The 23,694-nt window shown below is 41.3% G+C and overlaps 1 protein-coding gene across 1 annotated transcript in view; it reads left to right on the top strand.

Moving 5' to 3' along the window:
* PTH1R (parathyroid hormone 1 receptor) overlaps positions 1-3,587 on the top strand; it is a 390,306-nt gene extending 386,719 nt beyond the window's left edge. Inside the window, exon 13 of the mRNA XM_075588076.1 lies at positions 1,800-3,587. Coding sequence (XP_075444191.1) covers positions 1,800-2,162 — 363 coding nt within the window. The 3' untranslated portion in view covers positions 2,163-3,587. The remainder of the gene's footprint in view (positions 1-1,799) is intronic.
* Positions 3,588-23,694: the final 20,107 nt, after the last annotated feature.

Here is a 23,694-nt window from a genome sequence, read left to right as displayed (position 1 = left end):
ACATACACACAGCACAGAGTTGAAGCAGACAGGATTCAGATGTGGGATATTACCTAAGATTGTTTCAGTTGCATATACTAACATACACACAGCAAAGAGTTGAAGCAGACAGGATTCAGATGTGGGATATTACCTAAGATTGTTTCAGTTGCATATACTAACATACAGTACACACAGCAAAGGGTTGAAGCAGACAGGATTCAGATGTGGGATATTACCTAAGATTGTTTCAGTTGCATATACTAACATACACACAGCAAAGAGTTGAAGCAGACAGGATTCAGATGTGGGATATTACCTGAGGAGAGAAGATGATTTTGTTAGGGTAAGGGGTCCTTCCTTTTAAACTTCAGTTGTTCAGTAGTCTTGCCACTTATAATGGGCCACTTGGACACGAGCTATCAATTGTGCAAGTATCAATTGTGCTCTTATTTTATATGGTGAAAGCATACCAGAGGACTGGGAAAAAAACATTGGGGAACAGGGGGACACACAAACATCCACATTAGACATCACATACAAACCCATAATGCAAAAGAAGTGCTACACAACACCAAACAGGCAGCTAGTGATATTGCACGGGAAAAAGTATCCAGGTACTACAGTAGGACACATTTTCCAGTGTATTATCACAACATGTTTGTATGTGTTGTCTAATGTGGATGTCTGTGTGTCCCCTGTTCCCCAGTTGTTAAAAAAAAACAACAAAAAAAAAATTGTTTGCTTGATTTTAAAGACATATATACAGTGAAAATATGCTTTTTTTTAATATAAAACTGACTGAATAATAATTAAGTATAATGACTAAATACTATAATACAATACAAATGAAGCAACATAGGGACAAATATAGGTCAATCTTTAATGGAGAAGGATTAAGGAATGTTGTAGACAGCAGATTTAGCAATAGTGCCCAATGTCAGGCAGTAGCTGCAAAAGCAAATACGATCTTATCTTGCATTAAACGGGGTATGGATGGAAGGGAACTAAGCATAATTAGGACACTGTATAAAGCATTAGTAAGACGACACCTTGAATATGGAGTACAGTTTGGGGCATCACTTCATAAAAAAGACATTATGGAACTAGAAAAAGTGCAGAAAAGAGCCACCAAATTAATAAGAGGTGGGAAATCTGATTTATGAGGAGAGGCTAGCTCAATTAGATTTGTTTACATTAGAAAGAGGCATTTAAGAGGAGGATATGATAACTATATACAAATATATTTGGGGTCAATACAGTACAAGGGCCTTTCAAAATAACTATTCTTCCAAGGGGCCAGTACAAATTACATGGGATCATCTCTTACAATTGAAGGAAAGATTTCACCAGCAACAAAAGAAAGGGTTCTTTATAGTAAGGCTGTTAACATGTGAAATTAATTACCCATGGAGACTGTGATGGCAGATACAATAGATATCTTCAAGATAAAAAAGGTTGGGCATCTTCTTAGAAAGGAAAGGTATACAGGGATATACCTAATAAGTAAACATGGGAAGGATGTTAATCCAGGGAGTAATCTGATTGCCAATATTTGGAGTCAGAAAGGAATTTCTTTTACAAGACATCATTGGATAATATTTCACTGGGGGTTTCTGTTGGCCTTTTGTCTGGATTAAAAATACTGTAAATATATGTATCTGTCGTCTAAATTTAGCATAGATTGTACTTGATGGACATACAGTATGTCTTTTTTTCAACCTCATCCACAATATAACTATGTGACATTGAACAAGTATGGTGTAACATGGTTTGCCATGCCATTTAATAATCTGATTCATATTTTTTAATATTGCCAGGTGCAAGCAGAAATAAAGAAATCATGGAGCAGGTGGACACTGGCACTTGACTTTAAAAGAAAAGCAAGGAGTGGGAGCACCACCTACAGTTATGGACCAATGGTCTCCCATACCAGCATTACTAATGTAACCACAAGGGGCACATTAGCTCAACATCTGAACACTAGACTTGTATCTGCGGCCCTTAATGGGCATAGGAACTTGCCAGGTTATGTAAAAAACGGCTCCATTTCCGAAAACTCTATACCTTCTTCTGGACCAGAACAGTATAACAAAGATGAGGAGTACCTCAATGGGTCCGGACAGTGCGATGGAGAAAGACCTGCTGCCGTTGTAGAAGAAGAAAGAGAGACTGTAATGTAAATGTAATGTGTTTTCCTGAGCATCCAAAGTGGACAAAATGTACATGGGGAGACACACAAAGGTTTGAATACAGAGTTTTATTTAATGGAGTAAAGGACCTTTTATTATCCATGCACGATATGAATGTGAGAAAAAGTTAATCACATATGTTCTCCTTGTGATCTGTTTCTACGGTGTTAATGAAGTCTGTTTTCTACAGATCTCCTCCAGATTTGGATCCTTCTGAACAATGAGGAAAATTATAGTCACAAATTGTACTCTACAGCCTGTTCCCCAAGAGCACCAGAGCACAAAAATCACAACTCCCAATTAATGATGTGTATTCAAAACATATTTTTATGATGTACCAGTTCAAACTATTCTCACGGACTTCAAGAGGTTTTTTTTTTTTTTTGCAAGATAATTTTTTTTATCAGTCCTCTACTTTATACACACTTATTTCAAATGTTGTGGTTGTAAATTGTAGAAGACTGATATACAGCACAGACAGTGGATAATTACTGCTATTTATATTGGCCAGTCCAGGGCACTAGCTCTGATGTAAAATGTTCCTCTGAAAATAATCTCTTTGTAATGTACAAGGCAGCATATCCCCATTTCCCTCAGAACTACTTGACACAAATGCAAAACAAGGATGTTTTTTTTTTCCTCAGGTGGTGCAATTATAACATTAAAACAACAAACATTGGAACAGGGTCACCATTTGTCACAATTTAAAGGTTGAGCCAAGTTTACTTGATCTTATAGAAAGAATGATGCAGTACTTTGCTACAAATAATATTTACTCCTAAGCGTGGCCAATTGGTAACAAAGCAGTTAACCATTACTGATTACAGCTGTCAAAGGCCACAAAATGACTCAGCTATGCAACTAGCTACAGTTATAAGTATACCAGTAAAATGAGACATTACCACGACAAAATGGTGACACTGTATGCTCATTTGCTTGTCATTTCCCAGAATCCCAAGCTGCAGTGCAAGCACTGTATGCTAGGAGATAATGCTGGAAAGCAGGTTTGCAGACCTGTCTGAAACGTGAAGGTGCACACAGGTGATATTTTTTACTTGCTACAAGAAAATGTAAAGATTGCAGATGATAGATTCCTAGATTCCCAAGAAAAGGTAATCAGCTCCACGATATTGATTTCTGCCTCAGAAAAAAAAGTAATTTGTTATAGAAAGTCAATCTGTACCACCGATTAAGCAATGGCTGTCATTTGAATTACTGCTAATATATTTTCATTAATATATGGACCATGAAACGTTATGACGAATAATATATCAGAACCCTGAAATATTCATATGTACATAAAATATATAATATGAATGGACGCACTTTTTTTACGCATCAGAATCACAGTTCACCGTGCACCAAACATTGCTAGTCTTTTTTATGAACAAGTAAAAAAAATGTTTGTGTTTTTAATGTGTATCCTGTATTTTCTCAAGCTAATCAAGCTAACATAGGCCTAGTACACTGTTTAAGATGAAATGATCAGTGATGAGACACCTGTGTGGCTACAATATTGTTTACTTAAACATAGTGGAGGAATGCATCAGTTCTCACACACCTCTTTCAAACTACATAAACTGTGTGCTCATTTGCATGAAATTTCCCAGAATCCCTAGCTGCTGTGGAAGCCCTGTGTGCTAAGAGATAATGGGGAAAGGCAGTGTTTTCAGACCTGTCTGAGATAGGTGAATATGCTCACAAGGGATATTTCTATTTGCTTTACACTATACGGTGGAGGTTTCTTTTGTCACTTTTATACCCACCATAACTTATTTAAAGTGTGGTTGAAACGACATACAGACACATTACACTGTAATTAATTTATTACGACATTTTGTGCCTTAGAAAGCAAATGGGACACAACTAGAGAGTTACTGGATGTTTCTTTGCAAAACTGGTGCAATTCTGGGGTAAGAGTAACTGCATCAGTCTTTACAATGCGGGTTATGAATTCAAGTCTCCCAGCTGCAGAACTGGAAGTAGAAAGTGCACCAGATTTACACACTTATTCCTATTGAAATCAATGGGGTTTTTCCTGATTGCTAAATCTAGTGTGATATTATCGCCCTCGTTTTGCAGCCGGGTGACTGAATAACCCCCAAAGTTCCGTTCATTCCATTTGCCATATTTGGTACACTTATTCGCCTCAGAAGTGCACCTGTTTTGCTTTGATACACAGACCACATTGCATGAGAAATTAATTATTACACAGCGCTTCGTTTTGCTCCTAACGCTGAGTAAGGCGGAGTTTACGGATCCCAAACAAACAGTAACAACAAATTTCCAAAGTCGAGAAAATGACTTGCCATTTTTCTGGTGTTTTTGAAGCATTATTCACAAAAGGTTTTCCTGCCTTGTTTTAAGGTTCGATTTGGTCGAGCAGATTTTTTTTATTGCATGCAAATGAATGTTGATGAACAAAAGGAGCATGTTTTATGCAAATAATGCTCGTTGGCATATGCTGCATTAAAAAAAAAACACTGACGTGCTTTACTTTTTACTGCTTTACTGCTGGCATCATTGCATTAGCTAATAGAATAGTTAAGAGACGTGCAGGGTTTTCTCCCTTCGCCCCCCTGCCTGTTCTCCTCTGCTGCTCGTGCCCCATTCTCCGCTCGGCTTTGGCGTCAAATGACGTTGCGGGGTCATGTGACGTCATGTTGCCATGGCAATGCGGTGTCACGTGACCCGCGGCATCATTTGATGCCGGGTTACCATGGCAACGCGTCATCGATGACCAGGTAGGAGAAGTTACAGAGGCCTCGCGCCGTCTCCCAGCATTTAATGGGGGAGAGAGCGGGGCCTCTGTAACAGCTGCGCCCCCCTGTTTGCGCACCCGTGGAATACTTAATAGATATCAATAGAATTGTTAATATATAGTGTAGGATTTAGTTAATAGATAGTTAATAGAAATTTTAGCATTACACACTGATTTTCTTTTTTCCATTTAACTTATTTTAGGGAATCTGGGACAGACACAAATACTTCTTTCAAACTGAATTTGAACACAGTGTACAACAATTGATTTATAATGAAAAAATGAACAATTTGCTACTTATGCCCCTTTTGTAGCCAGTAGACTTTGCAAAAAAGGTCCTTTTTGGCATCCTTATCAAAAAGGGAAATGGATTTGGGTGGATTCGTCCGTCTGTAGTCGCATGTACAGATTTAATACATAAGGGACCGTGTCTCCTGAGAGCAAAAATGGTATAAAAAGACATTCCATTCCTTTCAATTGTATTTTATTCTTTGATAAATCCGGTGATATACTACGCTGTACACTGTATTTATAGTAAATAATCCAAATAATGTCTCGCCATTATTTCTTGATTAGTTTCCCCCCACTGAACTTTCTCTCTTTGTTAAATTCTTCAAAGTTAATTCCTGGCGGCACATTTGTTTATTTCTGTTTAATTGTAATATATGACAAATTTGATTACCTTTTAGGAGAAGTAATTACTGAAGCCACGATCTGTTCTCTGCCGATCGATTGGCAAAATTCCTGCTCCCTGGGTTCACGTAATGGCCGCTTTCCCATCTATCCTGCAGCCAGTGGAACGCAACAACTACAATGTATTTATTTTCCAAAAAAAATTCTAACGCACTGCTCACCAAAAAGGCACTAGAGTGTGTGTAGGAATTTAGGGACGACACCCATCCCAGACTTACAATATAACCTTATATTAATACGGGCAACATTGTGTTTTCAACTCAGCCATAGTCTCCTGCTGGGAACACGGCAGCACTTTCCTGTTTGTGATCATTTGTGGCCAAAGTTCTTGCACTGCTGGGAAGAGGGCAGGGCTCAGTAAGAGGCGTGCCACAGCGTGCTATATCAAGATGCTCAGTACATTGCAATGGCATTAAGAATTTGGGGGGTGGGGGAGAGGGGGGGTGAATGCAGTGTTATTATCTAATACTACAGAACTGATTTTTATTTAAAAAAAATGCTCCTTTATTATGTATCAAGGATTCTGTGCAAAGCTGGTGCCATAATAATGAAAAACACATTGCCAAATTTACTAAGGCAGGGTGGCCAACTGCACTACTCGGGGTCCACAAACAGGCAGGCATTAGGGATACCCCTGCTTCCTTCTGGCTGAGCCACTGATTGAGCCACCTGTGCAGGGACATGCCTAATACCCGCCTCTTGATGGCCCTTGAGGACTGGCGTTGGCTACTCCCCGTACGAAGGAAATCATTAAACTGCTTTTTCCTTTGTTAATCTTTGATACTTAGCGCCTCTTATAATTTCTTTATCTTTCAGCCATCTCTTTTACCGATAGTATGGAGGTACTACTGGCAGTAATATGATGAGCTGTTAGAAACAGTTGTTCATGCCCATCTCGTCATCGATTTGTCAATACGTTGGGAATTCAGACCATTGTGCTAGCTACACAATTTGCCGGTCCAGTCACTGTAGGCACCATATCGAATTCCTGCTTTTGCAGAAATGACTATTGAGACTGACAAGGATGTTCATACGTACAAAATCTTAGATGCAAAGCCTCCTGGGACCAAAGTGAGCTAATTCCAGTGACATGCTTATAGGGGTCTCACCTGGGCGATTGATACCTTTCTGGGAGGGGTATAAGTAGCTACTGGCTACTACATTTTGTGTGATGTCACTGTGTGATGTCACTGTGTGATGTCACTGTGTGTGCTCAGCTAGTGCTTATACAGCCAGAGCCCCTCTCCCCACCCCCTAACTTTATTGGTTCTCTTATAAGGACAGGGTGGGATAAGGACAAGAAAACACTCGATTAATAAACATTTCCTCATTCAGAGGCCCCTAAGAAATTCAACTTCTAAGTAATTTCCTAAAATAATGTAAGCAGCCAAACTTTTGCCATTAGCAGTGTTGGCATTCTTTAGGGAAGTCAGTTAAACACTTATGTTTTGGTTGCTGGTCGATTATGTAAGATTGCACCATAACATACAGTATACTAAAGAAGTTATTTGGCATCCGGCAAACGGAAGGCATGGAAAAATGTTGTATATTGTTACAATCGCACGCTACCAATGGAACACCATTATATACCAATTCCAGCTAAAAATTCTATACTTGCAGTACAACATATTGTTTTTTTCTAGGTAAAATCTTGCAATACACAGTTGGTAAGCTGAAAACCCAAACCCACTACATTGTATATACTGTATTTGTGTAATTTGGAGTGTTAGGCTGGGGCCATGGTACCGCAGACCATGCTGAGCGATCAGACTGCCTTAAGACGGTGTTCGCGTCCATGCGGCGTGCGGCCGACTGCACGCAGAAGTGGGAGGGGGCGCGCGTCGTGCAAGAAATCAGTTCAAATTGATTTCTTGGTGCGACAGGCCGGTTATGTGAGCGGTTCGTCCAATGTGGGCGAACCAGCTCCGCGACACCCCCATGGCCTGTCCATCATGGCCAGGGAAAGAACCCACTTCATCACAGCGTCCGCACGCCTCCGCGCAGGGGTGACGGCACCGTGGCCCGGGTCTTACTGGGCTTGTGACCTAATGTATACAACAACAGACAAAAAATCCCCAATGCTATATCCAATATGACAAATTATTTAGTACAGTGCTATGTATTTTATCTATATTCTTTCTTCATAGATATGGGTCATTTAGTTAAATACTTTGGTCAAAATATTTGAAGCCTACAGCACGTCATGGTAAACGCATTTCAGTAGGTCCTACACGACCAAAATGATAGGGGCTTATGTGTTTCTTCCACTGCATAGAGAGAAGGGCGAACAAAACACTGCAGCCAACAGCATGGTGCCTACAAGGTTGACATGTAATACGCATGATATGTGCTCTGTTTGGGCTACAATGCAGTTAAAACTGGTTAAAAAAAAAACAGAAATACAGATGTAAAAAACACAAGATAACCATCTAAGGCAGATGTAGGGAAGTAATGGCAGAGAGAATGGTGAATAAGCAGACAGGGCAATAAACGGATGAAAGGGACAGTGAGAAATAGGATCAGGCTTCCAGCAGCAGTGTGCAGGGGGAGGGGGTTAATTGTAAAATTAATGGAGTGCTGGGAGACACATTTATTCTTCCATGTATTGCCCTGTCTGCTAATTTACCCTTCTCTCTGCGATTCCTTACCTACAGCTGCTTTAGATTGTTTTCTTGTTGTTTTTACATCTGCGTTAAGCTAATGGAATCTCTGTAAATCAGTACTGAAGACCTGAGGAAGGGAGGAGAACTCTCGAAAGCTTGTCTTATAGTATCTATTGTTAGTCCAAATAAGAAAGGTATCACCTAATACCGAAGTACTCATTTACTCTGCACTATCGCAACTGGACTAACACGGCTAGTTCTACTTAATTCTTAAAAGGCAAGAAATTCAACGATGCTTTACAGTGTATGTACCAGAGATCAAATTCAGACATCTCGGGAAAGTAATTGTAATATTTTTCATCATTATACAGCGCAACCCCGTTATAACGTGATCCGTTACACCCCGAATCCACTTATAACGCGATGCAAGCGTGGCTCCCAATTTTTGAAGTTATAAATACTTTACAACAATATTATTGGTATCTTAAATACTTTATTGTACAACGCATACAATTGTACATTATTTCTAACATGATCTGCTTATAACGCGATGTGATTCTTAGGACCCCAAGCACAGCGCTATAAGGGGGTTGAGCTGTATATGTTTTTTTGGCTTGAACCAATAGCATAGACTGGAATACTTTCCATTTCATAGCAGATCAGATCTGCTTTTCATTTAGACATTTTTACATTGCATTCACTGCGTGTTAGGGGTTGACAGCAATACATTTGCATTTGTCCTGATTATTTTTCCTTTGATATATTGTCACCATTGAACTACAGTTATACACTCGTGCACTGAATTTACTGAACCAAAGACCTTGTAACCAATAATGGCCCACACATGAGATATTACCTATCATTCATTTGCGTAGGAGGCTATTGCAATCTGTTTGTTACATTCAGAAAATGATTGGCGAGGAGTCGGGAGGGGAAAAAAAACAAATATTTCAAATAAACTGTGGAGTTTTATTATTGAAGGCCAGGAAATAGGCTTTCCCCCTAAAACATTGCACTTGTTAACATCAAGGTGTGAATGTGTTGTTCTCACCGTACCTACATTGCCATGCATGTTAGCTTGCGGTTTGGGAACTTGTTTTCCTGTAAGGTAGGGAGGAGTTACAGATGCAGGGGCCGAAATCCAATCATTTTTTTTCGAGATCTCCACGAGATCATCGCTAGCTTTGCTGCAACAGACTAATGGCCCATCGGATTAACACAGCAGGGGTCCCTGTGTTGTGATGTGTGAATCCTACCGGGGTCTGCCTGTCTGTAAGAGACGCGCAGTAAGAGGCTGAATCAGTCACTCTACCTGCGCACCTCTAACAGGCAATCGCTGGGGTTTTATATAATTTTAACACTACAGTATCATAGCAGGGGGTCTCCGGAGCTGAACCGCATTGATTTCAGTTCCGGGGACCCCCTACTTCCCATGTTACAGCCCCCGTTATGGGGTGCCAGTATCCCCGGCATGTTAAACTCCTGTGAGTCACGTGACCGCGGGTTTTTAACATTGCAGGAGATACCGACACCCCATAACGGGGCCTGTATCTCAGGACGTAGGGGGTCCCCGAGGCTGAAATCAACTTTGGTCAGCTCAGAAGACCCCTGCTCCCACACACTAGTATCAAACACCCTCCCCTACCCCCCCAAAGATAAAACTATTGTATTTTTATTCATAGTGTGCGTGAGCAGGGGGTCCCTGAGCTGAACACAGTGGATTTCAGCCTCCGGGACCCCCTACTTCCCGAGATATTGGCCCCGGTATGGAGTGACCTGATTGCCGCAATGTTAAAAGCCTCCAGTCACGTGACGCAGAGGATTTTAATATTGCGGGGATACCGGCACCCAATACCGGGGCCTGTATCTCAGGAAGTAGGGGGTCCCCGAGGCGGAAATCAACTCTGTTCAGCTCAGTGGACCCCCAGCTCCCGCACACTATGAATAAACATAAAATGTAAGCATCTTCATTACCTTAGCAGCTATCCGCTAAGGTAATGATTTTTCCTTTGGGGGGTGTGGGGGGTGGTGTTTGATACTAGTGTGCGGGAGCAGGGGGTCTTCTGAGCTGAACAAAGTTGATTTCAGCCTCGGGGACCCCCTACTTCCCGAGATACGGGCTCCGTTATTGGGTGCCGGTATCTCCTGCAATGTTAAAATCCCACAGTCACGTGACCCACAGGAATTTAACATGATGGGATACCGGCACCCCATAACAGAGCCTGTAACTCGAGAAGTAGGGGCTCCCCAGACATGAAATCAATGCGGTTCAGCTCCGGAGACCCCCTGCTACAATACTGTAGTATTAACATGAACTAAAACCCCTGCGATCGCCTGTTAGATGTACGCAGCTAGAGTGACTGATTCAGCCTATCTCTTACTGTGTGCCTCTTACAGACAGGCACAACCTGGTATGATTAACACAGCAGGGACCCCGGTTGTGTTAATCCGATGGGCCATTTAGTCTGCTCAGGACCATCTCGGACCCCCACGCACTATAGTGCGTGTTTCACTCCGAGAAATGGTCGGATAACGGCCGCTGCATCTGTACACATCGCACACGTTATAATGAGATATCACACCTTACGCCCGGGGCAGAAATGTTTTTTTTCTTTGATTACAGTATGCGGGGGAAAAACATTGCCAAGTCTGATTTTGCTAAAACTTCTTTAACAATTTAGCATTCAATGTAACACAGCTGATAATTACTCAAAGGGTTATTCATCAAAGGCTCTTGGCTGGCAAAAGAAGGGCAAAAATGGGTGCAAGAACCCTGCATCAGATTTTGCAGATTTTTACAACTAAATCCCATACATTTCAATAGGAGTTTTTTCTTTAATAATCTGGTGCTGTTTCTTTACCCCAGTTTTGCAGAGAGAATCCTGTGGATAGGATGCACCCTCTAAATTCCTTACATTTGATGCTAGTGCAAAGAGAACGTGTGCCATGTACCTACCGTATGCAGTTTATAAATATAAATGTATACATATATAGGCTCAGATTATTTCTGTAAGCAAGGTACTATACTTTCTATAATCCAATATTGCTTTTTCAACACACAGCACAACTCATTACAATATTGCAAGAGATAATGATATATTATATTGTCCTTATGACGTTCCTGGTACGGCATGGTCCATGGCCGGCCAGAGGACCTTATGACATGCCATGTATGTCATGAGCACTTGTTTTCTAGGGGCAAGTCGGGCTGTCTATTCCGACAGTGCTGACAACATGATCGCAAGTGTTGATCTCTCCATTTCCGTTTCCACCACCTGGGACATATTAGCGACCTGTTTATAAATGTATGCAAATGGAAGACTTTGACCAAGGCCAACAGAGATAAAGGACGTCAACAGTTTACACCTATTAAATATAATTATTTCCAAAAGGGAATTTTCGCCCATTATCTGGATATCGGTGTACTCGTGACATGTGTACACAATCGGGTTTTACTGTAAATGTCAAAACACAATTTGTTGCCAAAGATGACGGTTATAATGGAACATGTTCATGGTGAAAATTATAATATTCAACCGTTTCATATTTGCTCGTACTTTTATGTTATCCATAACAAGACCTAATTCTCAGTTATATATTAAGCTGGTTGTACATGTTCACATACTGTAAAAGTGCCCTCTGATTTAGTTTCAGGGGTAGTCCTATATTAGGTGTAATCAGGATGTTATTATTTATCCTAGTGCTTCTTTCTCCACTGTATGTAAATGATACAGTATGTCAATATACAGTAAGGCAGGGGCGGCCAACTCAGTCCTCAAGGGTCACCAACAGGCCAGGTACTAGTGCTATCCCTGCTGAAGCCGAAGTCGATGACTGAGCCACTGATTGAGCTACCTGTGCTGAAGCAGGGATATCCTGAAAACATGGCTTGTTGGTGGCCCTGGAAGACTGGAGTTAGCCACTCCTGAAGTAAGTGAAACAATTAACAACACAATGAAATATTTGTATACAGAAGGTAATATGTTATTTTAAATCCAAGTCTGAGGTCTCCTCTGTTTTAAAGTTGGTCAAATTAATACAATGATTATTTGGACTTTATGCCAACTGCAGAGCTCCTAAAACATTAGCAGGTATAATGCTAAAAGCCTGACGCAAAAGTACAGTTTCGGATCGCAAATCATAATCGTACAGTTTGTGACCAAGTTAGAAAAAGGAGGTTAATTCCTTAGTTGCATTTTAATTGATATTGCATTTGATAACTGGCTCAAATTGATTAGTTAATGGTTAAATAAAATTCCAATGCACTGATCAATATAGATGACGCGTTATGTACTGTCCCTGCATTGGAATTCTTTTCTTAGCCTGGTTTATCTCCTGCTCAAGCATTGCACCAGCTTCTGCCGCCAGGTCTCACTTACAGTCTCCCGGCTGCTAAACGGAGGCAAATAAGCTCCACAAGAGTTATCGAAGTAGAGCCTTCCAGTTGAAACAAATGGGATTTTGCTGTTTGATCCGCCCTGTGCTGTGCTTCTTCCCTGGTTTTGGCGCGGGGAGACTGATAAATGACCCCCAATAATAATTTTTTAATAAACTTTCCCAGCTGCATAACATGTGCAAAATAATTGAACCAGCTTTACCAACAGAGACGATAACATTGCTTTCAGGGAGGTTCCTATTCTTAGATTAATATGCAGCTGGAAGATTTCAGCAAATAGACCCTGCAGTATAGTCACGTAACAGAATCTTAGTGCAAAGGAACATTTTGTTTCTATGCACTGTATATACAGTATGTATATTTGTATAGCGCCCCCTGCTGCACAGTGCTATGCTGACGCATTTTCTGCCTGCACTTGCATGACATATAAGAACATGAACCATGTTCCTATTCTTGATGTGGGTTAATAGGGTTCTCCAGGTTTATATCAAATCAGGCGTGGCAGAGTTTTTGATGTCAGTTAAAAGAGGGAAATGCTATGAGGAAAATACGGAATGTGATTCATCCTATGATAGATCTTAATGTCTACTTACAATCCCCAAATTGTAAACTGATGCACCTGAACCAAAATACATTGGGACTTACAGATGTAAAATAAAAAGGCCAATCTGCATTAGTTATGCCCCCAAATTGGCTTGCAGCGGGAGTTCTCAACTCTCAAGATCCTCAAGAGCCCCCAACAGGTCAGGTTTAAAGGATATCCCAGCGTCAGCACAGGTGGTGCCGTTGAAGACTTAACCTCTGATTGAGCCACCTGTGCTGAAGCTAGTACTGATTGAGCCACCTGTGCTGAAGCAGGAATATCCTGAAAACCTGACCTGTTGGATGTCTTGAGGACCTGGACTTTGGGACCCCTGTCTTAAAGCATTTTTCCCCGTAACCCCCATTTTTACCTATGAGAATAAGCCATGTGATTAGAATGAATGACTCATTAATTACAGTAGGTGACATACAATCAGTCCACGTTTATCAAACATGCACGTTGTATCCATAGCTGTGGTCTATTGAATTTGTATTTGTCATTTTTGTTCCGATAAAAGAAGCTGCATATTTCTGATACAGTATATTACAAAATGAATCTGTCAGGGACTCACCAGTTTCATATGTGCCTTTTATCTTAAATCCGGTACATTCATTATGGTTTTGTGAAGCTGGCACAGAGCTAATATTGACAATGTGCTAGTGGAGCACATATTCCTGCCACTAATATCTGCCCCAATTTAAATATGTTTGTAAAATGTATCTAACATATTGTACTGTAAGTATACTTTCCTGTGTACAACACTTTCTGAAATCGATAGAGTGAAGAAATACATTTAATCTATAAATTCATTTAGACATGAAGCCAAATCAGGAATGGCCAGCTGCAGTCCTCAAGGGCCACCAACGGGTCAGGTTTTCAGGATATCCCTGCTTCAGCAAGGGTGGCTCAGTCAAAGACTGAGCCACTGATTGAACCATCTGTGCTGAAGCAAGGACTGATTGAGCCATCTGGGCTGAAGCAAAAACTGATTGAGCCACCTGTGCTGAAGCAGGGATATCCTGAAAACCTGCCCTGTTGGTGGCCCTTGAGGACTGGAGTTGCCCATCCCCTGATGTAAATACGCCAATGCTGCTTGCCCACTGAAAAGTTTCTCCAGACCCAACAGGGTTACAAGCACTCTGCCCTTTTTTGGAAACGGCTAACATTGATCAAATACATTTTCAGTGATATCCTTATTAAGTTCCCAACACGCGCTGATCTTTGGCAGTACGTCTTTGAATACTGGTCTCAGTGTCACGCCTGCCAGCACACAGTGACAGTCAGGCGTTCATTTTTAACCCCGTCAAGAGCTTACTGTGAAAATAGACAGGTATGTTTTATTCCAGATGCCAAGAGCTGTAGATTGCCTACTGCTAAACCTATACAGGAGCTGTCACATTTTAGCACCACAATATATCACTTGGAACAGCGGTGCTCAACTCCAGTCCCCAAGATCCCCCAACAGGTCCGGTTTTCAGGATTTCCTAGCTTCAGTACAGGTGGTTCAATCAGAGGCTCAGCCCTGAGCCTCTGATTGAGCCACCTGTGCTGAAGCAGGGACTGATTGAGTCACCTGTGCTAATGCAGGGATATCCTGAAAACCTGACCTGTTGGGGGGCGGGGGGTGGGTGTCTTGAGGACAGGAGTTGAGCAACCCTGCCTTAGAACATCAAGTTTAAGTAACATGATAACAAGAGATTCTTACATTTCATGCAAAGGCTGAAGCATAAACCCCCCAAATCACACATACTGTACTGCAGGGAATATGTACAGTCCAGTTGCTTCATATTATCCCCAAACTAAACACAGTATTCATATCAAGGCTTATCTTGAAATGGCTGAAGAAAGTCTGACTAAGTATACAGCATCTTACACACACACACACACACACACACACACACACACACACACACACACACACACACACACACACACACACACACACACACACACACACACACACACACACACACACACACACACACACACACACACACACACACACACTATATATATATATATATTTTATTTTTTACATTTTTTATCATTCCTGCACAATGTTGAAGTGACATTTTGTTGAATGTTCACGTAGATTTATTCTTTGCTTTTGATGTTTATTTTTCTTTACTTTCTTATTTCTATGATTTCCTTTTTCTTCCTTGCACTTGCCTGGTTCGTTAGATCTTCGGCAGCGTTTTTAGATGGCGAAAATGGTCTAAATATCCCCAGATATGTAGTCATTCTATCCAAGGCAAGCGTAACTTATTCTGAACCAGCCTCTTAGGCAACGCTGCAGGATGAAAAAACGAAGGGATAAGAGATTGGTAGATACAGTAGTTGAGACCAAAGGGAGGAGAGAAAGGACCAACAAGAAGGAAGTTCTATGAAACTTTTTGCATAAGAATGTTTTTGTTGTGCATTAAAGCAGCAGTCCAAGTTGTGTTTAAAAAAAAATCCCTTTAATATGTGCATCAATACAATCCACACAATGATAAGTTAATAGGTAAGTTGCCGATCGATCCGTTCTCCTTTGATCGATCAGCGAAGATTCGGCTCGGGGGTTCACTAAATAGACGTCAGTGCAGCAGAAGAGGACCAAAGATGCAAAGTTCTGTGGGGAAGATCATGTGACCAGGCAGTCACTAGATACAATTGTGCCCTGCTAGAGAGAGGGCATTGCTCAAAAAGGGGTGTGCCTGTTTCAGAAGAGGAAGGGGTGTGACTTTGTAAATGGTTGCTATAGAAACAAAAAATGATTGTTGCATTATAATACATTAAAAATGTAATTCAGAGTTGCTTTAAAAAATGCTGCAAGTATTTTCTCGTACAACGGAACTGATTTATTAAAAAAAAACACACATGTGGGATATTGCTGGGTCTGCAGCTTTAAGCTCTTAGTCCAATCCCGATAGTCAAAAAAAGCAGGACCATCTGTGTCCATTGTTTGTATGCGAGGAAATAGTCAAGCAGGCCTTTCACACACTGCATCACTTCACATTTGCGGTACTTTCAAATGTAAAAAAGTTTCTTAAACATTTGAAGTATATCGGTAAAGTTTTTGATTATGACTAAAGGGGGGGGGGGGGAAATGAGACGGATGCTAAATGAAAATGAGCTGTGCTCCAGATTCGCATTCATACATGGGGGTATATTCTATAAGCTCCAAGGTCGCCCATCTGTGCGGTCTGACACGGAAGACCCATTGCAGTCAGGACGCACGGATTGGCGATCTCGCAGCTTCTAGAATATACCCCATAGACTCTAAAGACTGTCATTTGCATCTCTTACTGGATAAATCAGTATACTGCAAACTTGACGATGAGCTGAAAGGTTAGGAAAACACCAACTACAGCAGTGGCGGCCAACTCCAATCCTCAAGGGCAACCAACAGATCATGTTCTCAGGATATCCCTGCTTCAGCACAGGTGGCTCAATCAGTGGCAGAGCCACTGATTGAGCCACCTGTGCTGAAGCAGGGATATCAATAATACATGGCCTGTTGATGACCCTTGAGGACTGGAGTTGGCCACCACTGCTTTGGATAGAATGTTTCTCCCATTATTCTGCGTCAAAAGATCCAGCGAGTTTAAAGTGGTGCAATGTCTGACTTCTAACAGTCTATACCAGGGGCGGCCAACTCCAGTCCTCAAGGGCCAATGATTGAGCCACCAGTGCTGAAGCAGGGTTATCCAGAAAACCTGATCTGGTTGTGGCCCTTGAGGACAGGAGTTGTTCCCCCCCCCCCCCAAAAAAAAACTGCAGTATATTCCTTACAGAAGGATTATTAAACATTTGGGATTATGACATGAGCCGGCTCCCTATAGGTTCTTCATTTGATTACAGCTTAACCCCATTATAGCGCGATCCGTTACAACGCGAATCCGCGTATAGCGCGATGCAAGCGTGGCTCCCAATTTTTTTACTTATGAATACTTTATAACTCGATTATTGGCGTCTTAAATACTTTATTGTACAACGCATTCAATTGTACAGTATTTCTAATGCGAACCGCTTATAACGCGATGTGATTCTTTGGACCCATGCACAGCGTTATAAGAGGGTTGAGCTGTACTATGATGTTACAAGATTTTGACACATGTAATGCATACCTTAACTGCCTGTCATCCTCAGGAGTTAATTCATGCAATCAATACCATATCGTCTCCTCAAAAAAAATCAGTACTCATTACCCAACAGATTACGGTGCATAGAGAAATCTGAAAATGAATTATGTGGCACAGAAAACTTTTTTTGTCACTATTATTTTTCTTTGTAACACAGGTGTGAAGGAAATGTTTTTATGTGCCTTTTGGTCACTTTATAATGTAACTGTAAGTGCATGGAATGTGTTCCACTTGCTAGATATAGATAACAATTAAATTAATAATAGAGATGGGCAAAATTGGGGGGCACATTTGGATCTGCAGCGGAGCAGCCGGTTCCTTTTGGTCCGCGGATTTCAGCGGATCGATCTCAAAAAGGGCGATTCGCGTTTTGTGGATTTTTTTATTATTATTACCAGTTAACTCTGTGGATTCCGCGGTCCGTCGATGGATTTGTAGATTGTTAAGAATCCGCCAACGGATCGCTGAATCCGTTGATTGGATTCTAAAAATCCGTCCACGGGTTGTACCCAACGGTAGTTTTTGATGAAATCCGCGCAGATTAAAACAGGCCAAATCCGTTTGCGGATTTTACACTGCGCAACAGATTTTGGGGGCAAAATGTGAGAAAATCCGTGAAACGGATTTGGGTGGATTCGCCCATCTCAAAATAGTAATAAGTCCTCTAAAACTATTTGATAAAGTATACAAAGATGTAGTCGCTAAAATATTGCATTCCTTTGGGTTGTAACTGTAAATGCTAGTGTGCAATTTCTCTTTCACACTTTATTCTTAGCAAGAGTTGGTATATACTGTATTTACGGAATGGGCTGCAAACAAAATCAAACTTAGCGTAATGGTATAAAAGTATTATATTCATAAATTGTTTCGTGTCATTGTCCTCAAACATTTACATGGGTGGACAGCAGTGATTATGAACCTAGGACTGTAGAACGATAACTGTGCGATTACAATAGATTCTGTTAATAGCTCTGTACATAACAAGCAGGGTGTAATTGTAAGGCAGGGGTGCTAAACTCAAGCTCCTGCCAACAGTTCAGGTTTTCATAATATCCCTGCTTCAGCCCAGGTGGCTCAATCAGTCCCTGCTTCATCACAAGTGGCTCAATCAGTCCCTGCTTCACCACATCTTTGACTAAGCCTCTGATTGAGCCACTTGTGCTAAAGCTGAGATATCCTAAAAACCTGATCTGTTGGGGGGGGGGTTTGAGGACTGGAGTTGAGGACCCCCTATTGTAGCGTATTCTGTGACCTCCCACCATGTACAGTACTATATTGTATTGAACTTTAGGAACCTATTATTATTTTAGTGGTGCAAGAGTTAGAGAGTCCACTGCCCCACCCTTCCCTTAGGGATCCATTCACCATGATCACATTTTGTGTTAATCTCTTCTTTCATTTTATAGTAAGTCAATGGGGGTAACAAAGCAAAGATTTAAGAAAGTTCACGTGAGAGGCGTTTTTAATTGTGCATTGTGAGTGACAATATAGAAATACATGTCAGTGAGCTTGGGCGCCGCAAATCAGTTTTCTCAAGTGAAAGTTAGAAGAACATTATCTTTAATGCAACAGAGCAGGGAATATGGAGGACATGTAGAAGGGTAATTAACAGTATAACATAGGCACGGCTACTTTCTGTTCATATACTTAACTCAGGTTGAATAAATATCAGGTATGCTAAAGACCATAATGTCACAAAACAATGTGAATAATCTGTCAGCTATCCCTTCCTTTGCCCTGGTTTGTTCTGATGTTAGCACTACTTTATATCAACCTGTGGTACATTCCTATGAATGACCAACCTACTATTGGAGCAGAAATAACGTTCTGCTGTTGCTGCTGCCTCTCAGGCACGCAAGGGGTTTATTTTGAAGAATATAGTTGAAGCCATAATGGCTTTTGCATGTGACTGAAGCACAGATACCATAGTGTGGATGTCACAACGCTCTCGGCACAGGTACATGGCTTCTGTGTGTAGAAAGACTGTAAATAGAATGTTCAGATCTTCATCATTCATACAATGTATTGAGATGGGACCTAGCATGGCTTCTAATGCACTAAGACCAGCAATGCACATATGCGGCCCGGTTATGGAAGTACTGAACAATGCACCTAGAATGCAAAACTTCTGTCGGGTTGTGAACATTTGACCAGAGGAAGGGGCTTCCCCCGAAAACCGTTGTGCCTCTAGTTATGAATTCTGGAAATAATAACACACAAGATTGAATTCATCTGAATGTACACATGCGGCGAACGAGACGTTTTGCCTTCTAGGAATACTGTTAATGGCGGAGGAGAGATCCCGGGCCAGTCTCTCAAGCCAGCAGCCCCATATAGTGATCTTATTAATTACAATCAATGGTGGGAGTGCGGACAGCATTTATATTTTACCTGGAAGCACAAAGTACCAGTAATCTGTTCTTCACACCAATGTATATGTCAAAATGTAATCCCCTTGTGTTAGGGGTTCTCAACTCAAGCCCACCTCCCCCCCCCTCACCCCCAGTCTTTGACTGAGCCACTGATTGAGTCACCTGTGCTGAATCAAGGATATCCTGAAAACATGACCTGTTTGGGGGGTGGGGGGGGAGAGGGGCTTGAGGACCGGAGTTGAGCCCCCCCTTCTTTAAGCGATTACAGATGATGATTACAGTCAGGATTGACCAAATAACACTTAAACACTTGTGTCCTGGGAAAGAGCGCTAAATATCAATGGCAAAAGTCGCAACTTCAATTGCTGCCGCTTACAGTAGGCGTCGCTCAGATAACAGGTATATATCCCAACATACCAGTAAAAGTGGTATACACCGTCATTGTTAAGGAATATTAATGTTTTTTTTTGTTTGATTAATAAAATGCAATGTTTTTATTAAATATAACGTATTCTTACGTAAGTTCAAATTGTTAAACATTGTTGGACATACTGAATTGCCATTGTTTTTTTATCACAGAATTGTATAAGTGCATCTCTTTAAAGAACTGGATATGTTCTCATTTATAGATGTATTGTATCTTCATGTACATATTTAATACTTGCATTGCATACGCAGTGTACATAAAGTCTAATACTCAAGGATCCGGAAGCCATTTTGAAATGTCTATTTATAATGTCTTTCATTGATTTAAATCTATTAAAATTCTACTTTTAAGATTTTAACATGTTTCTCTGTAGTATATTACATCTCACTTACTTATATAGTGCAAACATTTAGTTTGATTGTAGTTATATTTACAGAAATAGTTATTTATGGCCAGGGCAGCTTTATACATTAGGCCGAATAGGCACAGTGCCTGGGGCCTACGAACCTGTTAGGGCCTACAATATTTCACTTGAAAAAATACCTAAACAAAAAAAATCACAAAATAAGAGAAAACAGCTAATTTTAATTTAAAATGCCTTCGAAGTATCAATACCTTTAAATATCGAAACAAAAGTATCGATGCCAAATATCGCTAGTATCGAAAGAAACAAGCAACGATGAAATTGGCATAAAAATGAGTAAAAATATCGGACACACAGGCCTAGGGCCTACGAAGGTCTTAAAACGGCCCTTTTTACGGCAATACCACACAAGAAAAAACATGGGCGGATGTCTCAATAAAAACTTTCTAAGAGCAGTAGTTCAAGTTGGAGAAGAAAATTATGCACAATTCATATCTTCTATAACAATAGAAAAATTGCGAAGAAACTTCTTGCCCAGCTAATTATCCAAAGTAATCATGAGATAGCAAAGGAATCAAAAATTATATATCAAAAGAGAAGACACGGGTTGCTGCACTCTGATCCAAAGATGGGTAGTGTATCCATTAAAAATTAAACTTTAATTCAACAATAATTAAAAAAGAAACTATGTACTGTAATAAGGGATGATGAGAAAATGATTACAAGCTGGTTCTCACAAAGGACAATCTGTTTGCGAAGACTCAAAGGGACCTGTTATAGTAACAGACAATGGTTAGACCTAGTGTAACCAATGATACAAATTGCAGTAGCAAAAATAATATACCAGTTACAAGAGCTCCATCCAGAGCAATTAAAGCATAGATATAAGCTGTGGTAATATCCACTATACTTAGTATCTGTACTACGTCTAAATATAGCCTGTTCTAAAGTAGGATATTGAAGGGTCCCTATTAAGAAATGTCCCTGGCAATGAACTGTAGTAAATCATGTCTAGAAATAAATCTGAGAAAATAGAGGGTTAGGTCTAATTTAGACCTGTACTGCTCTCTAGCACAACGTTTGCAATGGTTCCTGTCCTTTCCTCAGGCTTCTAAACCCCTTTAAAAAAAAAAATTGCATCAAAAGTAAAAAACAGTGAGGTAGGAAAATGCCAATACCGCTCGGGATAGCAGTGTCTTTATCTCAGCCTTTTTCTAAGTCCTCCCCCGTGCGATCTGCCCTCTGTCTGCAAGAGCTGCACTGAGAGAGCTGCACAGTGAGATTTGTGCCTCCCTGCACAGCTTTTACAGACGATCGCAGGGTTTTTATTTGAATGTAATAACACAGTATTGAAGCAGGGGGTCTCCGGAGCTGAACCACATTAATTTCAGCCCCGGGTCCCCCTGCTTCCCGAAATACAGGTTTACAGGTATCCCCGCAAAGCTTCAATCTCCCGCTTCACGTGACTGGGATATTTAAACAATGCAGGGAGATACCGGCACCCCATAACAGGGTCTGTAACTCGGGAAGCCGGGGGTCCCGAGGCTAAAATTAATGCGGTTCAGATCAGGAGATCCCTGCTTCAAAACTTTGTTATTAAAATCAAATAAAAACAGCTTCATTACCTTAGCGGCTAGCTGCTAAGGAAATGAAAGGGTTAAGCAAGCGTAACTAGTTTTTTGGGGATCGAGGCTGTGGGTAAAGAGGATAGTTGCCCCAGGGTGGGTGGTTAGGCATGCCAGAAAGGTTTCAGGAGGAGTTAACCCCTCAATTACCTTAGTGGTTGTAACAGCTATGGTAATGAAGGGGTTAACCCTCCCGCAATCCAACTGAGAGGTCTAACCACCCACCCTGGGTTAACTACCCACTTCACCCACCCATTATACCTCCAAAAAATATTAAAATACCCTACTACCCTACTACCCACCCCCTCTACCACCAACATCCCCCACCTCCCCAGCACATGCAGTACAATAATGAACAAAATTCCTATTATCCAGATGGGGATAATAGCACATTTGCCCATTAAAAATAAAACATTACCCAGCCAGCATAAAGTAAATTAAAGCTCTAAGTACCCCTGTCAAGATGAAGGCCACCCTCGTCTTCCTCTGGGTCCTCTCCGTCTTCCGTGGGCAGAACATTAAAATAAAAAAACAAACTATTGGCCACTAACACCTTAATTAACTTAGCAGTTTGTTACCGCATGGTAATTTAGGGGTTAACCCACATCCCCTGCTACCCACCCATGAGGCCTAACCACCCTCCCCAGGGGCAACTACCCCCACCCCCCCTACCCATTGATTGTCACTATGGTAAACCATGGTAAACCATGCCCATGTTAAACCATTTGTGTGGGCCCCGGTTCACCCCAACGGCTGCGGGCCTCCTGCCGGACATGCCTCTTCTGCCAGCATGCACAGGTGGGAGAGAGGCCCAGCATGCGAAAGAGACGGAGGCCCGGCAGGAGGCCCGCAACAGCTGTGGAGAGCTGGGACACCAGAGGCCTAAGACCCCCCCCCAAGGTAAGTTTGTGTTGTATGTATTTTGGGGGGTGGGGTTAGTGTATGTATTTGGTGAGGTAGTGTATGTGTTTTGGGGGGAAGGTAGTATTGTATGTATTTGGGGGGGGGGGTGTAGTGTTGTGGGTGTAGTGGTGTATGTACTTTTGTATGAGATTCCAGGAGGTTCTTCTTCCTACCTCCTTTTTACATGTATCAATACATTTTTTCAAGGCAGTCACCCTCTCTCCATTTATTTGCATGGGGTACGTCGCAACTTTCTATAATTTTGTTCTTGTATGTAGTAGAGTTGTATGTGTTTTGGGCGGGGGGTAGTGTTGTATGCATTTGGGAGGTAGTGTTGTATGTATTTGGGGGAGTAGTGTTGTATGCATTTGGGGGAGTAGTGTTGTATGATTTTGGGGGTGGTAGTTTTGTGTATGTATTTGGAGGGTCATGTTGTATGTATATTGGGGGCGTATTATTGTGTGTGGGGGTACTATTGTATGTGTATTGTGCGGGGAGATTGTGTGGGTATTGTGGGGTGAAGTGTATGGGTATTGGAGGGGAGTTGTGTGTGTGGTCAGGAGGGGAAGAGGGAATGAGTGAGGAGAGTGGGGATTGAGTGATAGCTGAGGGGGAAGAAGAGTAAGAGGGGGTGTAAGAGAGTGAGTGTAAGTTATATTTTTAAAAGGTGTA

Source organism: Ascaphus truei, chromosome 2 (assembly GCF_040206685.1).
Source record: "Ascaphus truei isolate aAscTru1 chromosome 2, aAscTru1.hap1, whole genome shotgun sequence".
Classification (NCBI taxonomy): domain Eukaryota; kingdom Metazoa; phylum Chordata; class Amphibia; order Anura; family Ascaphidae; genus Ascaphus; species Ascaphus truei.
Note: the sequence above shows the minus strand (reverse complement) of the source record. Positions and strands in the feature narration are given on the sequence as shown.